This window comes from Lemur catta, chromosome 5 (genome assembly GCF_020740605.2).
Source record: "Lemur catta isolate mLemCat1 chromosome 5, mLemCat1.pri, whole genome shotgun sequence".
NCBI classification, from domain to species: Eukaryota; Metazoa; Chordata; class Mammalia; order Primates; family Lemuridae; genus Lemur; species Lemur catta.
In genome coordinates, this window is record NC_059132.1 from 2,265,343 (window position 1) to 2,277,538 (window position 12,196).

Consider the following 12,196-nt stretch of genomic DNA (forward strand, 5'->3'; position numbering starts at 1 on the left):
TAAATTTCAGGTGGAAATAAGGAAATAAGGATCTAGTTTGCCTTGGTAGGGGAAAAAAAGGCCATAAAACAGAATCACACTTAAAGGTAAATTGTTGAAAAATCCAAACTATAAAATTCATTACCTGCCATTACTACGTCAACAAAAAAAGGTCATTTTAAACAAAAAGTTTGACATTTAACAACTGAAAATAAGAAAGAGGGCTTTTACAATGTTGATGAACTTGTCTTAGAGAGCATGATTTATAAATACATAAATATCCATGCATACTTTTACAGTGATAGCTACTGGAAGAATGATAACTCTTAAAAAGCCTGTCTAGACAGATTCCTCCCATTCTACCTGCCTCTTGCTGTTGGTGATACCAGGAGTCTCAAGAGAGCTACTGTGGTCTGTGTCACATTCATCCCAGCCTCCTTTCTAAGCCTGTAGTTGATGATGAAAATGTGATAAATCTTCTGCCTTAGCTTTGATGCTGGGGAAAAAAAAGAAAAGGTTATATAATCAGGTAATCCAGTGAATCAAGTTCATTTTCATAAATTAAAATATAGCAGTGATGTAATATTCATATACTATCCCAATGGTGAGCATACTCAGAAATTATTAATATTTTACTACATACAAAAAATTCAGCAAACATTGACCACACCATCCATTTGGAAGCCAGAACCTAATTTTCTTGTCTTGTCACTTGCAATCTATAAATGTTCACAATTTAAAGTGATAATGGAAATACTTAAAATACAACTTTTCCTGGCATGCTCTGCAGTGAACGGTTCTAAAAGCAGAATCACACAAACACTTATTGTTCTAAATTAAAACCAGTCAGATTCAGGTAGTAATTCACAACATTTCACATTGAGTCAGGATATTTAGGAGATGTGAAGGTTATATATTTCTGGATTTCACACTATTAGAAACTGTAAAAGCATGTCTTCAAATAGTGGCAAAATGAAGCAGATACATTCTTTCTGGGTACTCTCTGGCACCTTTGGTAAATTTAAACTTGGCTTTAGACAACTTTTAAGCAGGGTGTGAAGAAATCACTTTGGCTGTCACCTTGTATTTGAATGAATTTCCTTAACATTTAGCAGTGTGAGTGAATCAACCTGAGAGTCTTTTTAGTAATTAGAGATTTCAAGGTATGACCTATTTCCTATTTAAGCCAGTCGGTCTTTTTGAGGTGAAAAAACAAAATTCCTCAGCAAAAGGTAAGAAGTCTTTTTCCAGTTAGGAGAATGCAGTATCACCACCTAAAGAAACCATCTTATGTCCAAAGAGAAAAAAGTCCTCTAAACCGGCTTTCAGGGTTCTGACAGGGCAGGCCCAGGCTGCGGCGGCACACGGCTGCTACGAGTGGTCTTTCCCACAAGGTGCTGGTGGGTGACCCCGTCCTCGCGTTCTGAGCACCAGACAAAACGGGTCTGTAGGGTCAGACACAGCTTTTCCAGCTTCTGTTTCAGAGTAGATAAGGAGTAAAAGACAGGTAGCTCCACTGGGCACTTGTCTTGGGATGCAAGGCTTCTGATTTAACTAATCTGGCAAGCTGAATTTTTTTTAAATACTCACCAACACCTGCCACCTTAGAACCGCAGCTTCTTCCACCAAACAAGTGGCAGCCCCATTACCTCAGAGCTCGCCAAGACTGAACATGACGCACAAAAAGAAAGAAGTGCAGGCACACTTGTTTTTCTAACTTTTCTTTCACGTTTCATAGTCACTTTTCATATTGACATTTTTCCCTCTTGGGATAAAAATGTTCTCAGGAAAAATGGACCGAGTAATTAGGTTGACAGCTTCTTGCTTTGAGTCAATAATAATAGCTTCCTAGTCAATCACTCCTGTTTCTCCTTGATTAAGATGTTACCTTGGAAATATTAACTCTGACAGTCATAGCAATGACACCCTTCCTGAGTCAGCTGCTGCTGTTTGTTAATTACCACTCATTAAAGGTTAAGCTGGGCAACCACAAAGGCTGCTAGCAGGTGCCTAGGATGGTGGTTAGGTAATCAAGATTGTTTGCTCAATAGGTTTCTGTTTGAATCCCCTTCTTTCAAAAGAAAAAAAATCATACACTGCAAGTGTGTAACCAATCCCACCTGTCAGAGACCAATGCTCATTTCTTTTCACAGACTAAAAAAAAAGGACAGACACAGGCACACTTGCTTCAAAGCTGCAGAATAGCCATAAAGTATTTTAAAAATCCTACTTTAAAGAGCTTATGTCTGCCTCCAGGTCTTTATCACTGTCTGGTCTTGAGATACCAACAATGCCAGGCGATTCATTTCCACTTGGTAGCAGGTTTAAAATCCAACCAAACTAATTTTAGAGCTAAGGATCAATTCTGGGCACAATAACAAGAGACATTTTCAGAAGTGTGGTTTGACATTAGGGTTTTTTGTCTCTGGGCTGGCAGTGTTGCCTAATGTTTGCCAGCCTCCTCATCACATGCAAAAAATGCAGGTAAGGGACAAAACTACTGGTACAAAGTCCCCATAGCTCACTTAACAGCGGTTTCTCAGGGTGGCCTTCAATACCACACAGTCTCACGGCACGGAGATCTGATGACTGGATCTCAGGATGGGCTTATCTAGAAAAGTCTGGCAAAACTATGCACCGTCTAAGTATCTCATTTTTCAGGATCAGCTGAATTTCATTTTCAGTGGTATCAACAGTCTAAAACTAAACTTGGTTACTAAGAAAAAATAAGTTATATTTGAAGGAAGTTGCAACACACATAATCTAAAAATGCTATAGAATTATGGCCTCTGTACAGGCTTCTTAGTGTAGCTAACTACTTATGATTAGCACTGGTTTCAAGGACGCTAATTTCACGCGTGAGGACTCGTCCTTGGAGGTCACACTATGCAATGATAGTGTCAAGAATGAACATTCCAGGGCAGGGCCTCTGTATTTTTGAGGTATGAGACCCCTTACTATATGTAGCAGTTTATACAGATCCTTACCAACACACACACACTTCTTCATACTGGTCTGTGGATAATGTTTGGGATATGTCACACCTCTTTAGTCTCCTCCTGGGGCTTATAGCCCAAATGTCATGAAGTGTTCCGATCTCTAATAGCCCAGCAAGATCTGAGGAAGGGCAGAAAACTACTGAGGAACAAAAAGAAAGAAAGAATATGCCACAAGCAGTTAGGAAATGAAGGTTCGCCCCATTTCCTGCCTGCCCCTGCCCCATGGGGTACACTCTGGCAGCCAACAACTATCTAGCCCCTTCCTGGCTGGGCCCCAGGAACCTCACCACTCCGGGACACCCAAGGACTACCGAGGGATTTTTTTTTTTTTGAGACAGAGTCTCACTGTGGTGCCCCGGCTAGAGTACAGTGGTGTTATCGTAGCTCACAGCAACCTCAAACTCCTGGGCTCAAGCAATCCTCCTGCCTCAGCCTCCCGAGTAGCTGGGACTACAGGCATGTGCCACTATGCCCGGCTAACTTTTTCTATATATTTTTAGTTGTCCAGCTAATTTCTTTCTATTGTTTTTAGTACAGACGGGGGTCTTGCTCTTGCTCAGGCTGGTCTTGAACTCCTGACCTCGAGCAATCCTGCCACCTCGGCCTCCCAGAGTGCTACCATTACAGGCCTGAGCCACTGAGCCCGGCCTACCCAGGGATTTTTAAAAGTATTACAATAGGAGGATCCAAAAACCCACAAACTCCCAATTCACTTTGCTACCTGGCTAAAAATAGTTCCCTGTTAACAGCTTATTTAAAAAACAAAATAGTGGCTGGAACACCAACCTGAAGGTTTTGACTGCAGGTTCACATTAAAAACTAAAAGAATACTTTTTTAAGAAAAACCATCTGAAATCAAGTGGGATGTGCTCTTTGGGACTGAAATATTTTCTGAGCAGCTGAGGATTTGATTAGTTCCTTGATACACATACAGAAGGGGACTTCGTTATGTGCCTTGCCTCCCAAAACAAGACCCAATTAAGGTGAAACAAGGGCTTGCCTATGTTTCTGAGGGTAGAACTAAAAAGTGGTCCCCAGCTTTATATCTTATTGCTTTCATCCATTTTTAAATATCTTCTGAGTACATTCTCTAGGCTATGGAGTTATAAGGACTAAAACTTTAGGCACCATCTCTTCCCTTAAGGTCACAACTGCTCTAAAAGAAGCTGGAGTAAAGTGTGAAAGGAACTTTGGGCGATAAGGGAGCAATTAATTCTGCCTGAAGAGACGGGGACAAATGTGAAAAAAGCATGTCTGGGGGCAGATTCCGAAAAGTAGCTGGGATGCCCAGCCCCACCCCCTGAGGTTCTTTCTGCCACACTCTCCATAGCCCCACCTCCAGGGTCCACATTCAAGACCCAAAGCAAGAGCTCACTGTGTAAAAAGTCCGTAGCCTGAGACCAGACTAAGCCCTGAAGAACAGAGAACAGCTGTGATATCTGGACATTACTCCAGCCAAATTACTATCAGAAAGTCAAGAGAGGTCAAATAAGTCTGGTCCTCACCTGCTAGGGTAAGGAAGGGTTACTCTGTTACAAACAAGAGTTTTTAACAAGTGGGAAACTTTAGCACTCTAGCCAATATTTTCTTAATAATCAAGCAAAAAGTTCAAAACAATGTTCCTAGACAACTTGGAGAGGTCAAGTTTGTGTTGTCCACCAACAATGCATAATTTATCATACTGAGTTTTGTAGTTATGAAATGGTTTGTACCAATTATTAGGAAATAAAAATGAAAGGGCTTAGATCTTTGGGGTAAAAAAGAGCATTCAAAAAACAATGTACTCTAATATAGTGTCATCAAAGCAGGGACCATTAACTCTATACCATATCATCACATGCACTTGGATATCCTGTTTACCTTTTTCATTAATTCACTTCTGGTAGTAAACTGTGGCAGGTCTTCCACTTCAATCCCATCAGCCATTTCCATCACCTTGTCTAAAAGGTCTTTATTGTAACTGCACAATAAAAAGCAGCAAGGTAAAAACCTTGGAAGAATTGTCACTGTGGATTATTATGAAATTGCAGGTTGCTGGACTGCAAACTCTCAGAGGACTGATCTGATACTGCAAGGGAAACTATACATGTTCAGCACAAGGTTAGGAAACAGTTTTTCCTGCTTGTGGATACAAAAGTGGGCTTTAGGAATGCCAACAGAGCAAATGTTCCAAGATTTATAAAAACAGAGGCACTGTACCTCTGGCAGTACATATTCTCAGATGAGGGAAAAGGGCCCAAAATACTTTTGATTATTTTTTAAACATGCAGAATGTTGGTCTAATGAAAATAACATCACTTGTTCATTTGCCCAATTCTCTGACATTTGCCTAACCATGGATCCTGTTTAATCAGGATTTCCCAGGAGCACCTAGAAGGCAGGGAAAAGGGATGGGTGCATCTGGCGCTGTCTCTCTACATCCTAAACCCCGACATCTGAAGCAAAACCAGGTGGCTTAGGCCTGGGGGAGCCATGTGATCCAAGTCGGGCAGCCATAATGGGTAAAGAAATCAGGAGCAAACCCAGTCATCCTATCCTCCTAACACAATGTCAGGGGAATGGAGCTAACAGGGAGTCTCAAGATCTGCCACCTTCTTCGTGGTGGGGTAAAGGGGGTGCCTTATTAGGCACTTCAAAAGCAGCCCCTTGGCCTCTTGGTGCAGTGGGCTTTCGGACGTTGACAAAAAGGCAACTGTTGTTTTCACAGGAGGGAAGGCAGACAGACGAAGCTCTCAGGAGCGAGGAGGATGGGGGATGGGGAGAAAAAGCCACAGGACACAGATTACGTCTTGCTCTATGTGGTAAAATCCACCAATCCTGCCAAAAGCTGCATGGTCCCAGATACATCACTCCCCTCCCCTCAGCTTTTTCATCTGTTAAATTACCTCAGTTTTTGTCTCTGCACGGTTGCCATGTGGGTGAAAGGAGCTAACGTGCTTAAAAGGCACTCTGCAAAGGTGAGGTTTCAGCTAGTAATAGTAACAATACAAATAACAATAGCAACTTTGGAGCCACCATATATTTAGCTCTTCACCCTTTAATTACTGTAGTCATCACAACCACCCATTTACCAAATGAGGAAACTGAGGCTCAGAGAAGATAAATATCTTTGCAAGGGGCTGCCCAGGTGGGAATCGACACCGGATCAGCCAACGCGCCTGGAGGTTGGGGGCACTGTCCAGGTCAGGGGTGAGCCCTGGGAGAGGGCAGCGGGTCAGGTGGCAGGGGACGGGGCCGGCCGGCCGGCAGGGGTCCGCACCTGCAGCCCAGGAAGAGGTGGTTGGCCCAGACCATGGAGAGGGACAGCAGCTGGTCCAGGCGGCCGCCGCCGTCCGGCGGGTCGCGGTAGTCGGGCAGGTGGCGCAGGATGAACTCCATGCGGGCCTTCCAGTGCTTCTCGCTCTCCGAGTAGGAGCGGAACTGCTCCGCGAAGTCGGCCGCCTGCCGCACCCCCGAGACCAGCTTCTCAACCGCGGCAGCCGCCTCGCCACCCACCATGGTGCCCGCCGCCGCGCAGGGCCGGGGCGCCGCCGCCTTCCCGACACGCACCGCGCCACCGCCTGCCGGCTAGAGGGGCCCCGGCCGCGCGCCGGCCCCGGAGGCCGTGCCTGGAGCGCCCTCGCCCGGCCCGGCGGCCCGCGGCGGCTCCGCCCGCCACTCGGCCCCGCAGACCTCCGCGGCCCGCGGCACCTGGCGTGAGTCTACCTGGGCTGCGAGGGCGGTTCGCGGGCGACTGCCCGGGGAACCAGTGGGGAAACTGAGGGCCCCAAGCATAGAGTCGGGGCGCCCACCGCCCAGTCGGCAGCTGGATGCCAGCCAGAATTATGCTGTGTCCTTCTTGCCCTGGGATTCCCCGGGCACCGCCTCGTCCCGAGCAGCATCGGGGACCCAGGCTGAACATGGATGCCCTCCCTTCTGGGGGCTGCTCCGCGTAGCTGCCCGAGGCCTACCGCTGATCCGTCCCCAGGAGCCCCGACACCCCACTGAGCTTGGGGCCCGCCTTGCTGGAGCCAGTCATCCATCCAGCATTTTGCTAGGTACCGCAGAGGCAATGCGAGCAAACGCAAATCCTGCTCTGATGAACTTTACCATCTAGTGGAGGAGGCAGACGTTAATGAAATAATTGCTGAAGTACGTGGAAAAATTTCAACGTTGACAGGAATTAATAAAGAGAAACCCAGAGTGCTACAAGCATGAATAAGCAAGGGACTTGATTTAGTGCTGGGCTCAGGGAAGTGATCATGGGGGACTGAAGAATGAATGAGAGTTAGGTAAAGGGGAGTGGGCCATGGCAAGAGAGAACCTGGCCTGGTAAGAGAGTTGCAAGATAGTGGAACAGGGCCCGGGACAGTAGCTCACGCCTGTAATGCTAGCACTCTGGGAGACCAGGGCAGGAGGATCTCTTGAGGTCAGGAGTTGGAGACCACCGAGCAAGAGCTAGACCCCGTCTCTACCAAAAATAGAACATATTAGCCGGGCAGTGGCACGTGCCTGTAGTCCCAGCTACTCGGGAGACTTGAGCCCAGGAGTTTGAGGTTGCAGTGAGCTATGATGAGGCCACTGCACTCTACCTGGGGTGACAGAGTGAGACTCTGTCTCAAAAAAAAAAAACCAAAAAAAAAAACCTTTATGTTTAGAGATGAGGTACATATAGTGGGTTTTGTCACAACTGAAGAACCCAAAATTAAGGGAACATCAATAATTTATAAAAGACTACAAGCAAATCTGCCCAACCTTTTCTCCAGGGCAATACATTCTTTTTATCTGGAGATAAACACTATCTCTAGGCTGTTTTGAGGATATTTGTCCTTGAGAAGATAACCTGGAACAAAAGGGCAGTTAGTGTCCAGCTCAAGATATGCAAATACGTGAGAGACCCATGGAGAATTGCCTCTCAGCATAGGTTACGATTCTTGTTCCAAAATTTTTTCCTATGTGGGTGTCTTATTGGTTCAGTACAATTTGTTGAAAAGACTATCCGTTTTATATTCCATTGCTTCAGTAACTTTGCCAAAAATCAATTATCCATATCTGTGTGAGTCTATTTCTGAACCCTCTGTGCTGTTCCATTGATCTACGTGTCCATCCTTTTGCCAATACCATAGTGTCTTGATTACTACAGCTCATGAGTTAGCAAATGTAAACGAAGGATGGGCTACATACAATGCCTGCTGTCTATTCTTTTGTTGTTTCCTTTTTCAACAATTTAAAAATGTAGAAAGCATTTTTAGCTTGTGAGCCCTACAAGAACAGGCTACATGCTAGCTTTGGCCTATGGGTCACAGTTTGCCAACCATGCTTTAAATGTATTCTAATTCTTAAAACCAAGTTGTATGAGTCCTCCAATTGTGTTCTTTTACAAAACTGTTTTGGCTATTTTAGTCTATTGCTTGCTTTTTATTTGTTTGTTTGGTTTAGTTTTTTTTTTTTTGTTTGTTTGTTTCTTTTTTTGCGAGTCAAGAGAAGCAGTGGGAATAGAGAAGGAACAAAGGAATCTGTAACTGGTTCTGATCAAGCAGTTGTAAATACCATTTCACTAGGACCAGCCAGTCTATTGGTTTTTGATACAAATATTTGCATCAGTTTGTCAATTTTTAGAAAAACAGTCTAAATTCCTCCAAAGTTTTAATAGGGATCATACTGAATCTATAGACCAACTTGCAGAGAATTAACATCTTAATATCAAATCTTCCAAACTATGAACATGGTATAGCTCTCCATTTATTTAGGACTTCTTATTGTTGTGTTGTTGTTGGGGTTTTTTGTTTGTTTGTTTTTTGGTGCCTTTTTTTTTTGTCAGAGATAGGGTCTTATTGTAATATGTCGCCCAAGTTGTCCTTGACCTCCTAGGCTCAAGGCCTCCCAAGTAGTTGGGACTGCAGGTGCACACCACCACACTCGGCTGGTTGTGATATATTTTAAAATCGAATGAAACATTAGATTTATAAACCTATTTACTACTTTATTTGTATTTTATTCCTTATCTATCTCTTAACTTCCATCTGGTTTCATTTTCCTTCTACCTGAAAAATTTACATTAGAATCTCCATTAGTACAGGTCTGCTGATGCCAAACTCTCACTTTTTGTCTGCCTGAAAATGTCTCTGTTCTGCCTTCTGTATTAGCTATATGGCTGCATAACAAATTACTCCAAAATTTCGTAACTTAAAACAATAAACATTTACTATCTCTCAGTTTATGTGAATCAGGAATTCAGGAGTGATGTGGCTGGGTGGTTCTGCTTCAGGGTCTCTGATGAATTTTCAATTTGTTGTCTAGGGCTGGAGGATCCGCCTCTGATATGGGTCACTCACATGCTGTTCCCAGCAGGCCTCAGCTGCTCCCGACACGGACCTCTCCACGGCACTGCCAGAGTGTCCTCCAATGGCAGGGAGTCTTCCTTGAGTAAGTCAACCAAGAAAGAACAAGGCAAAGCCACAATATCTATTATGACTTAGACTCATAGGTCACATACCGTCACGTGTGACTTACTCCATTCATTAGAAGTGAGTCACTAAGTCCAGTACACATTCAAGGGGAGGGGAATTATACTTTACCTTTCAACAGAGTATCAAAAAATTTGTGAATGTTCTTTTCTTCTTCTTCTTCTTCTTCTTCTTCTTTCTTCTTCTGCTTCCTCTTCTTCTTCCTCCTCTTCCTGCTCCTCCTCCCTTTTCCGTCTTCCTACTCCTTCTAAAGTTATCTTCTAGAATATTCCCTATCAACTTTTTTGATTATGGACATGGGAACCATAAGCTACTTCTAAAGATATTCTATAAGATAATCTAGAATATTTACCTTCAATATTTTTATTACTAATTTATTTCTCATATCTATATTGCATTGGTTAATAAGTCTAACACATCATGAATATTCATGTCTCCAATATTTTCCACATTAATTGTTATTTTTCTGCTAAAAAAGAAACCCATCCACGTTGGAGAAGTATCCATTGTTTTACTGAGTGTTTTGCTTTTAACAAGAATATAAGTGTTTAATTTTATCAAATGTATTTTCAGTATTAAAGATGATCATGTGATTTTCTATTTAGAACTAATAATACAGTGACTCACATTAGTAGATTTTCTTTTTTTTTTTAAAGAGGTAATGTGTTTTTTTTGTTTGTTTTTTTTTTTTTTTGAGACAGAGTCTCACTCTGTTGCCCGGGCTAGGGAGGCGTGGCGTCCTCCTAGCTCACAGCAACCTCAAACTCCTGGGTTCAAGTGATCCACCCGCCTCGGCCTCCCAAGTGCTAGGATTACAGGCATGCGCCACCGCGCCCGGCCGCCTATTGCTTTTTTTTTATTTTTGTAGTCCTTATTGTACTTCAGTACTGCTGGGGTCAGGACCCTCTGTTAAGTAGATAGCGAGGGATTCCGGGTCTCCCGGGGACAAATGGGTGCTGTTGCCTTGGTGTATCCCCCGCCTCGCAGCAGGACAAGGGTGGGCCCCAGGCCTCCCAGGGTCCTGCCCCACTCTGATCCTACCCTGAGCTACTCCCACACCTGGGGGAGGAGGGAACACCCTACGAATCTGCCAATCAGAACTCAGCACCCCAGCTGCAAAAGAATGCAGAGGGCTCTCTAGACCACCGGCCAAGCAGCACGGGTGCCATAAAGTCGGGAACGTGACCCAGAACCCACATGCGCAGTAAGACTCAGGTCATGCAGCTCCCAACTGTCCAATCAAAGTGCTTCCATGGTGCCCTTTGAACCACCGGGAGGGGAGGTCCCTATCCGGGCACCATAAAGCAAGACCCAGAGCTTAGCCAGGCTCTCCGTGCGGGACGTGTCTTCTTCCGTAAACCTGGGTCTTGCTCTTGCTCGGAACCCTGTCCTGGTCCCCTTCGGCAAACTGCACCTCGTGCTTGCCTAACTTTGGGCATTCTGTGCCCACGGGCGCGCCAGGAACCGACACTTCAGACTGAAATCTGACACCTCTGCCCCAAAGTGTGGCACCTTAGCGTTTGAGAAAGCAGAAGCAGTTGGTCACTGTCACCTTCCTCCCCATCCTAATCCCGTGAAGCGGGTCATAAGCCCCTCACTTGAGAGGTGCCCTTCCTCTACCCAGAGGACACACGGAAGACTCTGAACAAAAAGACCTTCCTAAGTTTCACCCAGTTTATGACCATTAGATCATACCCTTTGTCCTCCAGCCATGTTGCTCCGCAGCGATCCGCTCTGCACCAAACCGAAGCACAAAAATACATGTTCAGGCCGGGCGCGGTGGCTCACGCCTGTCATCCCGGCACGCTGGGAGGCCGAGGCGGGAGGGTCGCTCGAGGTCAGGAGTTCGAAACCAGCCTGAGCAAGAGGAGACCCCGTCTCTACTAAAAATAGAAAGAAATTATCTGGACAGCTAAAATTATACACAGAAAAAAATTAGCCGGGCATGGTGCCGCATGCCTGTAGTCCCAGCTACTCGGGAGGCTGAGGCAGGAGGATCGCTTAAGCCCAGGAGTTTGAGGTTGCTGTGAGTTAGGCTGACGCCATGGCACTCACTCTAGCCAGGCCAACAGAGCGAGACTCTGTCCCCCCCCAAAAAAAATACATGTTTACCTGTTTTTTTCGGTCTTCATTTCTGAAGACCCTTGTGTCATGTATAATAACACTTATATTAAATAAATCTGTATACTTTTCTGTTGTTAATCTGTCTTTTGTTATAGGGGCCTCATATTAAATACCTGAACTTTGCAATGGGTGAGGGGAAAAAAAAATCTTTTCCTCCCATACAGTTTCAATGTACTTACATTTGCCTTATGAAAAGAATTTACATGTTTTTCTTCTTTCTTTAGACTAGAACCATTTTATTTATTTATTTTTATTTTTCTGGAGACAGACTCTCACTTTGTCACCCAGGCTTGAGTGCAGTGACTCGATCATAGTTCACTGCAACCTGCAACATCTGGGCTTAAGAGATCCTCCCACCTCAGCTGATAAGGAAAACCCCTATCTATTACTTGAGACCTGAGACCCCCACCCTTCACGGAAGACCCGTATCAGCATAACACTAAACCTATTACCTGGTGCATCAACATAATACTAACCTATTACCTGGCGGGCATCAGCCACCTAAGACCCTACACCTCGGACCACCCTAACTTAATAAAAGTGGGAAAAATCGGGTAGAAGGGGCTCAGGAATTGGTGGTGAGACCCCTCTGAGCCTGCCGGCAAATCTCCAACTTTCCGTGTGCCTCTGGGTTTGTCCTTGGAACCA

At 44.8% G+C, this 12,196-nt stretch overlaps 1 protein-coding gene across 1 annotated transcript; it reads right to left on the reverse strand.

Moving 5' to 3' along the window:
- Window positions 1-74: 74 nt before the first annotated feature.
- CDKN2AIPNL (CDKN2A interacting protein N-terminal like) lies at window positions 75-6,525 on the reverse strand. The gene is made up of 3 exons (XM_045550800.1): window positions 6,238-6,525; window positions 4,839-4,938; window positions 75-475 (listed from the first exon to the last, which is right to left on the reverse strand). The coding sequence occupies exons 1-3, from the start codon at window positions 6,474-6,476 to the stop codon at window positions 464-466; spliced, it is 351 nt and encodes a 116-aa protein (XP_045406756.1). The 5' UTR covers window positions 6,477-6,525; the 3' UTR covers window positions 75-463.
- Window positions 6,526-12,196: the final 5,671 nt, after the last annotated feature.